This window comes from Rhinolophus hipposideros (assembly GCF_964194185.1).
Source record: "Rhinolophus hipposideros genome assembly, chromosome: 5".
NCBI classification, from domain to species: Eukaryota; Metazoa; Chordata; class Mammalia; order Chiroptera; family Rhinolophidae; genus Rhinolophus; species Rhinolophus hipposideros.
In genome coordinates this window covers 67,425,263-67,442,396 of record NC_138051.1, presented here as the reverse complement: position 1 = coordinate 67,442,396, position 17,134 = coordinate 67,425,263, and the positions used below count along the sequence as shown (strand labels likewise).

Here is a 17,134-nt window from a genome sequence, read left to right as displayed (position 1 = left end):
CGTAGACCAATGAAACAGAATACAAAGCCCAGAAATAAACCCAAGCATGTATAGTCTTGACCAGGGCACCATGAATACATAATGGGTGCTGGGAAAATTAGATATCCACATGCAAAAGAATGAAATTGGACCCTTATCTTATCCTCTATACAAAAATTAACTCAAAATGGATTAAAGTCTTACACATAAGACCTGAAACTGTAAAATTCCTAGGAGAAAACACAGGGAAAAGCTCCTTACATTGGCCTTGGCAATGACTTTTCAGATGTGACACTAAAAGCTCAAGGCAACAATATAAACATAAACAAGTGAAACTACATCAACCTAAAAAGCTTCTGCACAGCAAAAGAAACAACAAAATGAATGGCAACCTATAAATTGGGAGAAAATATTTGAATGGTGACGCTCACCTTACCATGGCACTGGGCAGAGCTTCCAACATGAAAAAACAGAGCAGGGCTGAGTCTGGGCCAGGCCAGGCTGTCAGGGAGAAAGGGGCTTAGGCCAAGCCTTCTCAATTCCCTATCCAATATCACTGGAACCAGCGAAAGTAACATTGTGTGGAGAAGACCTTCTGATAGAGGCTTTCAGAGGAAGGAGGCAGGCAGCCCTCCAAGATGGTCAGGAAGAAAGCCCAGGTAATAAAGAGTCTTCTCACTGTTCTTTTAACTATGACAGAAAATGAGTTCAGGTTCTGTATTCAAAAGGTTACTTTGAAAATTAAAAATTAGATATTTCCACTGAGTTTCGTGAGATTCCCCTCTCTCCAACCAAGGAATACAAAAGTCATAAACTTCTAGTTTATCTGTATTTTCTTTCTGATACTCACTTATAATGGTTCAGTACAAAATAGAACCTCAGTGTGTAAATTCTTGTATAAGGAGAAATTGGCCAATGAATAGGATGCATCTGGTGAGAACTATAAATCGAAATAGGCAATATTGTAATTTTTTTCACATTGGTCATCAAAATACCCAGAAATTCTATAGTACTAGCTCTGTTCAATAAGTGTGTTTAAAGTGCTCTAACATTAGGAGGGAATCTACCACACTATAATTTCTTAGTGGCAAATTGATCCTGCATTCCTTTTTCCACGATAGAATATAACTCATGACTTTTTTTTGATTTCCCTAAGTAAGAGAGAATACCCAGATGATATATTCCCAGCAGAATAAAGGAGCTTTCTTCAGGGACTCTATTCTGCATGAACCCATTTGGGTGCTGGGGTTACGGTAGAATCTTTAACTTCTATTGGGAAAAATAGTGCTAAACCAAGAGCATTTTCTCCTGGCCTTCTAACTAGAGTTTCTAACTAGATAAAATGCATTTACTTTATTTCCTGTTCACAAAACATTTACCTTGTTTTTAATTTTATTTCATTCCTAAATTGGCTGTTAAATGTATTTAGCCAACTGATTCATTATTTTATAACTTAGCTACTTATGTATTAGTTAATAAATCATATTAAGCCAATTACCTTACGGCTATTAAAGTGAAGCCTCTTAGCGATAATATGGCATCGCTGAGCCAGATACTATGCTGGGCTCTTTACACACCATATTTCTAATCTTCAGAAATTCAAAAACCTACATGAGTAATATTTTAATTTTTCTTGTCCAAACGAGAAGACTGAAACTAACGATGTTTAAATCACTGGCACAAGTGTATGCAACTAGTAAGCGATAAAACCAGGACTTGGAACCCTGTTTGTCTGAGGCCTGGACTCCCCACGGAGCCCAACTGCTTTCCCCGTTTCTCTGCCCTTCTCCCTATTATCTCTAGCTCAGGAGCAATACTGCCTCAGCAAGATGATTCGGTTGCTAGTAAACAAACCCACTAAAGTATATTAGCATAAATGGGCATTTATTGGAAGAACCTAGGGAGTCCAAGGCTTTATCTGTAGGGGACTGAGTATTTTTCCAAACACAATTTTGCTGCTTTGACCTTTGCAGTTAAAGATGGAAGTGTTTACATTCAGGCACTTTCTAACAACTCTGCTATGAACAAGGGCAGGAAAGACAGTGCACAAACCTTAAAGAGCTCTAAATCATCCCTTAATTTTATATACACAGTAATCCTGAGCCAGAACACACTGCACATAGCAATAGGAAAAGAAACAGTTGGAGTCATGGTGACATTTCTTTGACTCTGGAAGCTCGTTCATCTGGCAAAGCTGAGAATTCAGAATTCTCATTAACTTTGCAATCACAGTTAAATAAGAGTTACCATTTTAAAAAATAATAAGCAATAATTCTGATATAATGAAATTCACTCAGAACCAAACTTTAATTAGATACAAGTTAATCTGAAGATTCAAAATGTCCTTCAAGGTGTTGTAATAATGATGATCAGTAAGACCATTGTGAATGTCAGTTCTTGCCCCACCAGCCGAGATATAAAAGTGATGTGAGTCCCTGAGAAAGTTGCTTTTTCCCTCCAGTATTTTTCTTTTTCTATTAAAGCCAGAACAGCAATTTTAAGCTCTATATTTTTAAAAATTCTAAATATATGAATCTTTCCTATTATCCATTTCAACAATATCTTAAGCATTTATTGATGTGCAGATTGCTCTGTTGGGTGCCATAGGAAATTCATAGAGGAGTAAAATGCAGTCCCCCTTTTTCATAGAGTTCATAGTAGTATAAAGATAGTAACATCTAAATTTACAAGGTGCCTCTTTTTGCTCCGGCATTGTTTTTAAACACTGTATATTAATTTGTTTAATTCTCATGACTTCCGTACAATGAGGCCCCGATTTTACAGTGAGAAAATGGAGGCATAAAGGTTACAAAGCTATTCAGTATAAGACTATCACACAGAAAACTGTAAGACAACTCAGCCTAAGAGCATTACCATGTATGGGAAGTTTGAACAAAGTACTTTGGAGGCTTTCAGGTTATTGAGCTCAAGCAGGAACGTATGGATGAGACAGTTGTTGCTATGGGCTAACAATATAAGTGTGATATCAATAGGTAGAGACTCCACCTGCAATGCAGACTTTGATTTTGAACAGGTTGAATTTGACATGCTAGCAGCATAGCAGATGAGATGACAATGTTTAGCCTACAAGATTAATATTTAGAAGACAGGTTTGGCAGGAGGTACAACCTGAAAGTTATTTGTATGGGTTCAACTCTATTTGAGGGAAGTTAGAGAGTATGAAGGAAGGCCAAGGACAGAGTCCAGGCAGCATGTTCCCTTTTGGCAAACGGGAGGAAAACGACAGGGGAGCCAGTGAGGGAAGTGAAGAAGGAATCCCAGGAAACAATTAGGAGGTGAATTTCTAATGAAGGGTTGGGGGAACTGGGTAATCCTGTCAAATTCTGCAGGAAAACGGGAATGGGTAGGAATGGGGGTTGAGAAAAGGCCATTCAAAGATGAGGAGGAGGCAATTTAGAATTCAGGGTGAACGATGCATTATGGCCAAGATATAGACCACAGTTTTAAGAAATTTGATAATAAGGGGAAGCAGAAAGGTAGAGTGGTAGAAGCATTTAGGGAAGACAGGGGTTTAGGAGAAAACTGGACATGAGTTCTGAGGGGTATGTGGAAGATACAGGTGAGGGAGGAGTTAATTGAGGAAGGTCTTTGAGAGGGGTGGGAAGGAATGAGATTGAAGGTGGCAATGACTCACTTGTATGTTTATTTTGCAAATGAGCTCTGGAAATTCACAACTGCATCCATATATAAGGGAATGGTCAGTATCCTCCTGACCCCCCAAAAGAGAGTAAACAAAGATTTTTAATCAAATGGAGAGCTTACCTACTCCAGTGATCTTTAATGAATCATCTTCAGATGATTCATAACTAAAACTTTGTAAAAATAAGAATTAAATTAATTAAAATAAGAAAAAATAAGGAAAGTAAGAATGCTGCTACTTTAAGAGCATGAGTGTTTGACATGTCTATAAAAATGCCCAGTGAGCACCAACAATCACCACCGGGAAAACCTGAGCATCTCTGCTATCAATATCTTAATCTCATCCTTTTTAACTTTTAGTTTTCTATGTATGTTTTATAATATATACATTTTTAGTACTTGCATATAATTTATAAACAAATACACTGAAAGGGGAAAAACACACAATCACCACTGCTACCTTTCTAAATGAGGACGCCACCCGAAACATCAATGACATCATCATCATCAGAGACACTCCTGCTACATATAGTATTAGTTGTCTCAGGTCCAATTTAATTTCTGATTATTCTGCAGATACTTCTTTGAAAAAAACGGTAATGCTTGCCATTGATGAGGATATTCTACCGTACCATAAAACATTACCTGAGGCAGAAGTAAGCGGAATTAGCAAGCAGCTGCCAACAGGGAGCAGCATAATCCCTTCTCCATCATTATATTCGCAGCATCATTGCCTGCAGCAACAAAATCCAAACTCCTGAGCTTGAAATTCAAGGCCCCTTAAAGTGAAATCACAACCCACATTTCTGGCAGGGCTCCTGCTTTTCCTCTCCATGCACCCCATGCTCTACAGCCACACCTTCACGGCTCTGGTGACATCCATCCAGCCAGAGGCTCCTCACCCCAACCCCAAATGCCTGCCCTGGTTGCATAGCCACAGGCAGCTCCAGCAGAGCTGACAGTGCCCCAGGCCTGGAGGTGGAAGGACTGCTCTGACATTGTCCAATTCTAAGGGCTGGGACCCAGGTTATCCCCAAGGTCATTGAATCTCACATCTCGGTACAATTTTCTGAAAAATAGGATAATCATAATAATTGCCCTGAAGAGTTATGATAAAGATTAAATAAGTCATGGAAGCTGTTACAAAAATGTACACTTTGTGAAACCACAAAATGCCTTACAAGTGTGTAACTACCTAGGCCAAACAAAAACCACTAGCAAATGCCTGTAAAAGTGGAGGTAATAAAAGAACCTGCCTCACAAAGCCATGAAGCTCCTGTGTAGTACCTGACACAGAGAAACGTTCAAAGGTGATCATTATTATGATTCCAATGGTTCACGAGAAAAGTACAGGCCAAAACTAAAGAGATGAAAATGGAAGGAGGAAAGGACAGCTAAAGAGGGACTCGAACTTCCAGCATCGCTTAATTATTGTGGATAAAGTTAGAGACCTAGGAAGTACCCATCCCACGTGAGCGCCACGAGCTGTCGCCCCGCCTCGAAATGCTCGTTGCCGGTGGCAACGGCGGTCCTTTCCTCTGGCCTGGCAGGCGCCGCGCCAGAGCAGCAAGATGGCCCTGAGCTCCTGGTCTCCAGAACTGGGGTCCAGCGAGAAGACGCTGCAGTCGGCCGCGGTCTCTACCGGCCCCTCGCTGGAGTTATGCACCTTCCCCTCCACGCTGGGCTCTTCGGTCGCGGCCGCCGCGCTGGAGCAGCTCTTTGTTGTGGGTGAGAGGCCTGCAAGCGCGGGGGTGGGTGCTGGGGCGGAGGCGGAGGATGTCCCCTCAGAGTTGGCGACTAGGTGGCGCTCAGCGGGAACCTTCAGTGGCATACCTGGCTAGGGCAGAGGCTTCTCTGGCTTCTAGGGGGAGAGAGAGGCTACGGCGTGGAATCCAGGGCCCAGCTGTCATGCTGTAGTGCCACTGGAGCGACTCGGCCCAGCTCACACTGGTACGTAGCTAGTGACAAACCCCTGACAAATCCTGGACTCCCAGGCCACTGCCATTTACCTGTGATGCCCACCTGCATGTAGATTATGCATTCAATTTCAGCTTGTCCCTTCTTGCCTTTTCTTTGCAAGTTAATTTCCGCCAACATTATGCCATGGCAGACTGGAGAATTTAACAGGCAAACAAGGAAGGGAGTGTGTTAAGAATTTCTTGTTGTATTAGGTCAGGAAAATTAGTTAGAGAAAGATGTTTAGAAGATGCAAACGGTTAATAACCTTAGATGGGGCCAGGTTAAAATACTCCCTCAGTTAGAAAGCTGAACTTGTAATCAAATCACATGAGCTTAAAGGCAAGACATAGTCCAAGAAAGAGCATTTCTTGTTCAGCTCATAAACCATTTAGGCCAAACAACAAAGGATCTCCTTGCTTTACTCTAATCATCTCACTGTTTCAAAATAATCGTTTTGATGTTTATCGTAATGTTACTCTTAGTTTGGGATAGTTTCTTTTTTCCTTCTTAGATGAACTTACTTAACTTCACAATACTTATAAGTTTGGATGAATATTTTCATTAAAAATGTTTACCACTGAAGAGACCTAATGATTCACGTGTGTCCAAGGTCATCTAGATTAGCATGTCCATTCAACCCTAATACTTAGGCACAAATGCTTTTCCTGCTAATAATTTCTGGACCCTCAGAAAGTTTTTCATAGGAACAGTCTTCATTAAGCCTCTTGTCGTGAATGTGAATGATAAAATATGTAGCACTCTAGCCCGTTTGCAAGTGGGAACAAGTTTGTGCTCATTCATTCCATAGGAGAAAGGAAAGAGGCAATGCCTGTCCCTCCCTAACACACGCTTGCAATCTCGGTAACTAACTTTCATTTGGTTTGAGAGCTTAGTTCATTAAGAGAATCCAAGTTCCCTAGAACTAAGGTCAGACATTGTTACCGTGTTTCCCTGAAAATAAGACCTAGCCAGACCATCAGCTCTAATGCGTCTTTTGGAGCAAAAATTAATATAAGACCCAGTCTTATTTTAATATAATATAAGACCGGGTCTTATATAATATAATGTAATGTAATATAATTCAAATATAATATAATATACTGGGTCTTATTTTAATGTAAGACCGGGTCTTATATAACATAACGGAACATAACATAATATAATATAATATGACTGGCTCTTATGTTAATTATTGCTCCAAAACACGCATTAGAGCTGATGGTCTGACTAGGTCTTATTTTCGGGGAAACATGGTATTTACTCTTCTGAAAGGTGAATATGGCCATTGAGGACCCTGGAATCACACCGCTTACATTTGAATCCAGACTCTATCAGTGATGGGCTCTGTGACCTTGAACATGTGACATGACTTGAGAGTCTTAAATTTCTCACCTGTGAAATAGGAATGATAAGGTTATAAGAATCAACTTAGGTAATACCTGTAAAACATTAGGCACATCAGACTATTCCCACACGTGAGGATGCAGGCCCGGAATCTACTTAGAGTCTGCATAATACAGAGGTGACAGAACCAAAGTAAACAGAGCTTCCTCTGTTCTTGCTGCTCTTCCTTTTATCCTTTCTTTTTCCTTCCTCCTTCCCATTCTGTATGTGTCTGTCTTCATTACCTTTGCCAACAGTTCCCCAGCTCTTCTGATGTGCTTTCCATTCACAGTGTGACAGAAAAGGAGACGTCTGAGAGTATGTCAGTGAACAAAAAGGGTTAGAAATTCTGTCTCCCTCACACCTATCAGTTTTACAAACATTTAATCTCATCGCATGATTACAATTTTAGCAAGAAGTAAAAATGACATAATAGATTTTATATAGTTAATTAAATATGTGGTTTGGAGCAAAATACTATATTTGGGATATATTTATACAAGTATATATGAAAATATTCTTAAGCAAACCTATGTTATAGGCTTGTTATATTTATCCCTTCCATAAGTATTTGTTTTATTTTTTTGTCCTAACCTATACACATCCCTTTTTCTACCATGAGAGATGCAAAGATAGACTCAAGAGGAGTTTGTTCTCAAGGAGCATAAAATGTATACCTAAATTAGCATACTGTAAAATAGAAAATAACAAGTACAAAAGGGATTCATATAAAGTTCTATAGAAAATCAGAGATAGAAGATGTAATTTCCAGCTGAGTAAACATTTGAGCTAGATCTTAAAGGGTTCAATAGGATTTGGACAGATAGGTAAAAGATCTTAATTTACTAATTTTTTTCTTTTTTTTTTTTAGAACGATCACTGCAAAGTGACTATTTTAAGTGCAACGAAGAAGCTAGGACCTTTCTTAAGGACATTGCTATAGCTGTCAAGAAATTGGTATTGTATTCTTTATAAGGGCTATTTTTCAATCTTCCTCTTATTTCTTCATCAAAGTTTAATTTAGCACCAGCTCCGCTCAAGGTATTTCAATAGATGAGTAGGAAAAATATTTACCCTGAGTAAAAACGAAATGTTCCTTCAGTTTACTAAGCATTTGCACCAGGGTTGCTCAGCTGTGGATTGTGGCCCGAAAATCCATGCAGAACACTGAATTAAGACCTGTGCAATAGATGAGAACAAGCCAGCTAAGGAGAAACAATAGTGGTGATAACAGAGCTCAGTTAAAATGTGGACCAAATGGGCAAATGCTTGGGATGTCAATATGTAAGCATTGCTTAAAACAAACAACCTCTGAAATAAATTGCATACATGGTGCCAATTAACCTAGTTGTCTGTAAGCATTACTAACTAGTGAAGGATTTGGGGGCACGTATTTCACTGAAGTAGACCATGCTGTTCAGTGAAAACAAACAGAAAATTTTTGGTTATACTAAATAACTACTTGGCCCCAAAAAGAAATATTTAAAGAATTTCCTTTTGAAAAGTCACAGACATTTTTCTGTTCGGTCCTGGATGATATTTGCAATGCTTGCCTAATAGGGTCAGAATAGTGAAGCCTCTTCATTGGAAGATATTGAATAAGAATGCACTACATATCAAATATCTAAAAATATGGAAATATGGCTGTAAAGGAAATGAGTTTTACCTACAGACTGCTGATAAAAGTTAATCTCATTACTTTAAAATTATATTTTTATGTAAGTATATATAATTATGTATGTATACTACAGAATTATACTTTATGATCACACAATTGAATATATATATGGAAATAGTTTGTGCATATTGTAGTGCACTGTGGTCTTGTGAAAACTTTCCTCTGTTTTTAGTTATATTTTTCTCCAGAAATTGAAGGGGTCAAACTATTTATTGTGGTTTACTAAAGTATCTAGCATGTCTTCATTTAATATCTGAGCTGTGAAATCTCTTAGAGATAAATCCATCCATTTTTTTAAAGCAACAAATTTTCACTATTATAAAAGCCCTACATGTTTACTCTGGACAACTTAGAAAAGATAAACAAGCAAAAGGAAGAAAGTAAAACCAACGATGATCCATCACCCTTAAATAATCACAATTAATTCTTTGGTAAATGTCCTTCTTACTTTCAGAATATAAATGATATTAAATTTTAATTTTTATAAAAAAGTGATCATACTACTATGTAATCTGCTTTTCATTATTCATAAAATATAATGGTAATTTATCATGTCGTAAAGCAACTATAGCCATTATGACCATTTATTTAAAAAGTGATTTATCTAGTTTTTCCACTGACAGATTTTTGAATGTTTTTCTTTTTTCAAATAGGCCCACCAAACAATGATAAATTAATAATTATTATTATAATTATAAAGCTCCACCTCACTCTTTGTTTGGATTTGTAAATATGTGTAAAATAACCTTTGTTCTCTTTATACCTATGCATATTTTTATTAACATTTTCTATTTTTTACTTAAGTCACTTGTTTTCTCAATGTTATCCTTTTTAGTTGTTCCTTTTAAACTGATTGAAATTGCAAACAAGAAACACATACATAGGGAAAAGTTATTTCTGAGTAGAAGAAAATCAGCAGAAATTAAAAGATAAACTAACAATGACTTAAAAACTGATTGTAGTTACTTTTCCCACTTTCTATTCCAAATAAGAATAGCACAGAGTGTTCAATGAAAATCAAATTTTGATCTTTGAAGGCATTTATAGGGCATTGTTTAGGAGATAAATATTATTATTATAGTGTCTTAACTTTTTAAAATATGTAATTTAAATTTTTAGGAAGAAATGAGAAAAGCCACAATCGATCTTCTGGAAATTGAAAGCATGAAATTCAGCAGACTGTATTTTCTATTAGAAACTCTTCCCAGTGATATTAGCATAGAATTAGAAGGTACGTTGAGATTAATAACTGTAGAAATTTTTGTCTTATAAGAAATTAGAACCAAGTATTTATAAGAAGATGAGTTTAAAGTATGATTAAATAAGATTAGTTTAGTTATTACATGTCAAAATATAGCTAGAAAGAGTACATGACACACAGTGAGATCCATAATAATTTTTCCTGGCATTTTAAGTGGAAATAGGACATATATATGTACTAATTTAAATTTATATAAGTTAGTTTCTAAATAAAGATGTATAGATCAGCCCATTCAAAATTGATATTTATGCAATTAAATTAAGCAGCTTGACTGGCCTAAACTACCATTCTACTTTCTGTCTCTATGGGTTTGGCTATTACAGGTTCCTTATATAAATGGAATCATATATGTCCTTTGTGACTGGCTTATTTCACTTGACATAATGTCTTCAGGTTTCACCCACATTGTAGCATGTACCAGAATTTCCTCCTTTTTAAGACTGACCGATATTCCATTGTATGTATATACCATGTTTTATTTATCCATTCATTCCCTGATGGACCCTTGTGTTGTTTCCTTTCAGCTACTGTGAATAATGCTATTATAAATATGGGTGTACAGATATTTATTTGAATTGCTGCTTCCAATTCTTTCGGGTATATATGCAGAAGGGAATTGCTGGATTGTATGGGAATGTGGTAATTTTATATTTAATTTTTTTGAGAGTCTGCCATACTGTTTTCCACAGCGGTTGTACCTTTTTACAGGTTGTACCTACAATGCACAAGAGTTCCGATTTCTCTGCACTATTGTCAACACTTGTTATTTTCTATTTTTGTTTTTCAAATAATAGAGTGTGCAGTGGTATCTGATTGTGGTTTTGATTTGCATTCCCTAATAATTAGTAACGTTGAGCATCTTTTCATGTGCTTGTTGGACATTGGTATATTTTTTTGGAGAAATGTCTGTTCAGGTCCTTTGCCCATCTTTTAATCTGGTTTTCTTGTTACTGGGTTGTAGGAATTTTTTATAGGTTATGGATGATAGCCCCTAATCAGATATATAATTTGCAAATATTTTGTCCCATTCCATGGATTGCCTTTTCACTCTGTTGATAATGACTTTAGATGCACAAAAGCTTTTAATTTTGATGTAGTCCAGTTTACTTTTTTCAGTTGTTGCCTGTGCTTTTGCTGTTATAGTCAAGAAATCATCACCAAATCCAATGTCATGAAGCTTCCCCCCCCATAGTTTCTTCTAAGAGTTTTATAGTTTTAGCTCCTCCATTTAGGTCTGATCCATTTTGAGTTAAATTTTGTATTTGGTGTTAGGTAAGGGGCCAGCTTCATTTCCCCAGATGCCAGGAGTGTTCGCTGAGGCTCACAGCTCAGTTCTCCCCCAGGAATTGCCCTTGACAAAAGAGAAAGGCTTCACTCCAGGTTATGTTCCCTGCCCAGGTGCTGCTGATGGGTCACTGTGAAGGTACAGGGCCTGCCTTTCTTGACTTGCTGTAGAACAACTGCAAAGTGTCATCACAGCTCTAACGCTCATTACCATCTGACCTTTCCTTCTGCCCAACCCTGCTTCCCTTATTTTCTCAGAGGAGATGTTCAGTACACAATACATTTCCTACACACAGATTTTAGAATCGCTTTCCTAGTGAGCCCACCATAACATAGTGGTCTATAAATAAGAGTGTTAAAAATGCTTTGTAAGTAGACGTTTCCGTTATCCACTTGTTGCCTGACAGCTCCAAATCTACCTTCATTGTCTTCTTCGTCATCAGGGAGCTGGACCCTGTAAATTTCCCCTTTACCAGCCGACACAATGGTAAGCTTTGTCAGCAGAGGGCACTGGAGGGATACTGGAAGAAGGGGTCTCCTCCTGGTTCCAGGGTACTCAGCTTGGCAGACTCCTGCAGTGCATGCCAGCTTCTCTATGCCAGGGCCTTGCAGCATATGGCAATCTGAAGTACCCAACAGCTTCCTCCAGGACCCCTTGGGCAATTTCATGGTAGATTGCTACCAGCGTGGCATCTCCCCCCGTGAACAGCTTCCCCAGCACCCTTGGGTGGCGTGACAGTGAGTGCTAAAGTATGGCACTTCTTTTGGCCAGGTTTCCCCCATCCCCCAGAAGCCAGAGTTCTAGCAAGTTTGCCAGCCCAGCACTTCATGACCTTCTTTACCATCCAGTGAGCCCCAGCCTTCTCCCGTGAGGCCTAGATCTCAGGCCTGGAGGTTCTGCTGCCTCAAGGGCACTCTCAGCCCGAGGGCAGTGGCTGCTCCTTCCACCTGCTATTTCCGCATTCTTCAGCGTTCTCTTTACTTTCTTACTATTCATTCCCTTGTTGCTCTAATCCTCTGTTATAGTTGATGATTCTTTATGCTAAAATTTCCCTACCAATTAACTATACGATTTCTATGACCTAATTAGACCCTGAGTGATACAGTCGCTTATAAAACAATATTTGGTGTTAGTGTATTGTTACTACACTACAGAGTGGTGTTAGTGTAGTTTGGCAGGGAAAATACAGCAAACTATATGCGCAGAGAAAAAAATAAGAGCGATCTGTGCCAAAGGCAGAATTAGGAGTGTTTTTGTTTTAGTTTCTTTTTTTTTTTTTTGTTTTAGTTTCTTTGGTTGCTTTTTATGTTGTAGGTTGGTTTACTTTTATAATCAGGAAAAATATTTTAGAAGGAAAAACATTACCAGATGAGCTCATAAGCTCCTTGATATATGCTGAACACTTAACCGAGTAAATTTATTTAATTGACCTTATGAATGAAGCTTTGCTACTCAGAATACGGTTGTTGGATCAGTAGCAGCGGCAGCGTCCGAGAGCTTGTTGCAAAATACAGGCTCTCGAGGCTCATCCTAAACCTACTATATTAGAATCTATATTTCAGCACGATCCCCAGGGGATTTGTATCCACATTTGAGACATAAAGTTGGAGAAGCCCTGCTACAGTGAGCAATTTAACTGGTAGCCTAGATAAAAATAACCCAGCTCTCTCAGGGAAGCTACCAGTTCGTTTCAAGGAAAGTTGATGTGTAGAAATGGGTCATCCAGTACTTTTCTAAACAGCGGTGTTCAAAAATTCATGCATTTTTACCATTTGTCTATCATAAACTGAGCTACTCTTCTGAAGTCTTATGTGATTTCACTGATTTGTTATTTATTGATAAATAATTAGTTCTTTACTACACTGGGTTTCCCAGAAAGCAGAACCAGAGGCAGTGGCTTTGGCACTGTTATTTTATGAGGGAGTACAATCCAAGGAGGAGGAGGGTAGGATAAGGAGACTAATATGAGCTAACATGGGGTGCAATATGCTATTGACTGCCGCCAAAGCACAACTAATGAAGTATGAGAACGTGCCCCCAAGACACAGAGTTACCTCTCGTCAGGACTCCCTGGGTGCTGGCTCCTGTCTGTCGCTGCCCCAGTGTTTGCCCCACGTCCCGCACTTTGGGTTACCCATGCATGGCTGTGGGTGTCTAAAGAAGTCCCATGGCAGAGGCGACAGGGAAGTCTTAGGCAGGAGGCGAGAAGTGGAGAGAAAAGGCAGGAATCAGGTACTGTCAGACTGCTCCAGTGGGAAGTTTCTCAGAGCCTGTAGAAAGCTGGTTCCCATAGCAGCAGCTGAAATAAGGGAAATAATAGATAAGATCGACAGAGTCCAAAGGGGTGACTAAGAGGTGTCTGATACAGGAACATAAACATTAAAAGAGTATTTCAAAGAAATACAATTTGTTTATGATTTGAAAAGTCAAATTAAAATTGTGCTGTTTCTCAAATAATTTAGTAAATGTTTCCACTTTTAAGAATATGTCGGAGATGCACGCAGATTAAATATTTTAGAGATAAATCAATTACGAATGAACATTACAAGGATGAATAATGAAATAGAGTTTCTGAAGAAGCGAATAATTGATCTGAAAGAAATGAATAAAGCTCTGGGGTAGGTACTTCTTTTTCATTCAGTGCATGAGGGAGTTGCAGGTCGGCTGGAGTGGGAAAATTGTCCAAAAGAGTTTGCCCTCTGGCCTGAACTGGTTCAGGGCAAGTTTACAGGTGAAGATCCCTTGTAGAAGATGGCCTGGGCTGTTGAGGGGTGTGTGATAGCTACACGGAGCTAAGGAGGAGAGCAGAAAATCTTCAATCACTGCAGCCAAGAGACCTGTAAAATTTCTGAGGCAATACAGCTTCCCAGCAGCAACTAGTGTGTGTAAATCGCACACTGACTTACATACCACTTCCACAGGTAGAGGCACAGAGTGGTTTTAACTTCCACTTTAGGAAAATTAAATTTACAACCTCACCCACCAAAGCAAGAAATCTTGCTAGGGGTAAATGTAGCATCAAACCAGATATATTATAGCTAATTTAGTTCCTTAAAGATATTCAGTCATATCTGTAATTAAATGAGGCAATATATGTAACTGCCTGTAGCTCAGGATCCCACATCTGTTAGTTTCTTTCCTTTATTCCTAGCTATGTTGCCAGCACTTCATCTACTGGGCCTCATTTTATCCGTCTGTTAAATGGGGATTACAAGTCCTGACTTACTCAGCTCTTGGAGGAAGAGATATATTCTGAAAGCAAAAGCAAAAAAAAAAACAACAACAAAAAACCATCCCATTTGGGAGACCACCTCAGGGATGATGTAGACGCCTGATCACTGCACTGTAAACCTGAAGCTGAACAATAATGAATGTCAACTATAATTTTATATATATATATATATATATATATATATATATATATATATATATATGTATGTATATACTTACAAGAAGCAGAGTACAGTATTAGGAATAGAGACAGTGGAAATGTAATGGCTCGGTGCGATGTCAGAGGGATAGTGGATGGCGGGACGGGGGTCCACACAGTGTGAGGGATATAAATGATAAACGTCTAAGTATTACTTTGTCTTGTGCACTTGAAACTAATAAATAAATAAATGAATAAATAAATAAATAAAAGACTATGAAAAAAAAAACAAAAACAAAACCTCTGACGAACAACTCAGTACTGTGAGCAAATTTGCAAGGCTAATTAATGTATAAATATCAGAATGTCAGTTTATCAGAGTAAGACATGTTCAAAGAGCCCTCATCATAGAGAAAAATCTTCTTGGGAAGCTAAAGCAATCAGAGGACTGCTTGGTGCACAAGACACCGAAGCCTGAAGAGTGAGGTGGAGACCTCAAGGCCCAGGGACGCTCTCAGAATACCTGTTCTGGGAGATGCTCCACGAAAAAGAAAGTTTGTCATCAATACGTTTGAGAAATATTGCATACTTTCACCCCTATTGGGGTTCACAGTGCAGATTTGTACATGGTGCATGTAAGCCACAGTCTCCAGAGACTGCTACATGAACTAGACAGCCAATTTCTAAACAAATAGCCAGGAAGGTATACCGAGGCTGGAGTACTTACGTCACTTGGCCAGCGTCATCACACCCCTATGACCAGTGATTCTCCAATGAAGTTCTCACAGTGAACTTCATTGTGCATCAGAATTACAGGGAGTGCTTGTGAAAATACACAGTACCGGGGATACCCACCCCCTGAATTTCTGACTGTGTAGGTCTTAGAACTTGCATTTCTAATAAGTTCCCAGGTGATGCTCTTGCTGGTAGGTCTAGACCACACTTTGAGAATCCCTGATTTGAGCAATCTGGATGGAAAGGCAAACTACAAACCTAAGGTGTGTTGCTTGGTAAGCCAGCATCCTCAAGCTACAATCACTTCTTGCACCTCTTTTCCAAAGAAAGCTCTATATCAACGTGCCCATACTCTCTGACAGGTGGTCCTCTCTTTGACAGTCCTCAGAAACTGAATATATGCACGCTTTTGGGGGTGCTTCGCTTAGGTTCATGTTGGGTTTCCGAGAGCTAGCTTCTCAACCCACCCTCTGCTAGAGCCACAAATCACTCATTATCTGGCCCCCTCTAGCATAGTCTTCCTTTTATTACATATCTGTGGCGCAGTTGACTTCTGGAAATTGAACTTACCAACAGCCTGTTTCCATTTTCCTGAACCTTTGACACAGGCCCCCTGAACTAAAGTCTTTAGCCCCGGGGACTAGAAAAAAGAAAAAAGTCTTTGCATTGCAGGAACTTTTAAAAAAGGAAAACACAGAACTGGTACCAATTGTTTCTCCTCCAAATCTTTTTTGTTAGCCCCCAGGGAGATGTTTCTCGCAGTCTTAAGGTCTTCCTCTAGTGGATGTGACCAATTGATGTATGTGAGTGTCTCCTCCGGAACTCAGATTTGGCTGCTGCTCAGAGAAGATAAGAAGGTTCATATTAGGTTTTGAGCATCCTCTGAACAGTGAAGATGGACTCAGCCCTTTCCTCCCCTAACTCCTGTCCATCAAAAGAAGGCTAGCTTTCTCCTGGACCCTCCCTGCTTGGAGATGGCATGAGAAGGTGGCTGGAGGGGTGGTGGGATGTTTATCTTTATTTGGCTTACCTACGTACCTCAGGGTGGTAAGTGAGAGGTGGCAATGCTGCATACCACACCATTTGTCTGGCCAGATTTCATTTACCTGTTCAAAACTGTTTTTGAATCATTGTGTATTTTAAACCAAAATATCCCATAGTTACTACCTGATAGGTGGGGATGGATGGGGTGAAGCAGGACCATGTGGCATTTTTGCAGTGGTAAATTTACAAAGTTGGCTCTTGTCTTGTATTTCCTTCTGTCCTCATCTCAAACAAGTTTAGGCAATCACAAATACAACTCTAAAATCAGTATCCCTTATAATTTCCCTCCTTATGGTGATTCATCTCACCAAACTTTAAATTCCTTTCCTAAAAGCGATACTTTTCATGCCACAAATGATATTTTTCCCCCTTCTAGTGAAAAGCAAGAGGAGCTGGCGAAGCAGCATGAAAAGCTTGTCCTGTCACTCAACCACATAATGGAAAAAAAAGCCACGACCATTGTTTTCATCAATGAGACATATACCGAAATAAACTTGAAGACAGAAGAAATACAATTGCAAAAAAAATGTGTTCAAGATTTACAGGAGCAAATAGAAAAAGAAAGAACAGAATATTTGAAAAGAAAAAAAATGTTGAGTGAAGAAGTAAGTGGCATGATTTATTTTTTGTAATACAGAGTTGTACAGAATCTCGGGCAGGAAATGGGAAATCATTTATTTGTCCTCAAGGCTAGCCAGTGCTCCTGTGGTCTCTTCTGTGAACACTGGGGATGGGATTAGAGTAGAGACTCAAGGACTCTGGAGCCCCGTAGGGAAGACA

At 39.0% G+C, this 17,134-nt stretch overlaps 1 protein-coding gene across 1 annotated transcript in view; it reads left to right on the top strand.

Moving 5' to 3' along the window:
- Nucleotides 1–5,193: 5,193 nt before the first annotated feature.
- Nucleotides 5,194–17,134, top strand: part of CCDC175 (coiled-coil domain containing 175) — a 51,756-nt gene continuing 39,815 nt past the window's right edge. The window contains exons 1-6 of the mRNA XM_081048974.1: nucleotides 5,194–5,367; nucleotides 7,853–7,938; nucleotides 9,779–9,890; nucleotides 11,581–11,691; nucleotides 13,688–13,823; nucleotides 16,509–16,959. Coding sequence (XP_080905100.1) covers nucleotides 5,211–5,367; nucleotides 7,853–7,938; nucleotides 9,779–9,890; nucleotides 11,581–11,691; nucleotides 13,688–13,823; nucleotides 16,509–16,959 — 1,053 coding nt within the window. The 5' untranslated portion in view covers nucleotides 5,194–5,210. The remainder of the gene's footprint in view (nucleotides 5,368–7,852; nucleotides 7,939–9,778; nucleotides 9,891–11,580; nucleotides 11,692–13,687; nucleotides 13,824–16,508; nucleotides 16,960–17,134) is intronic.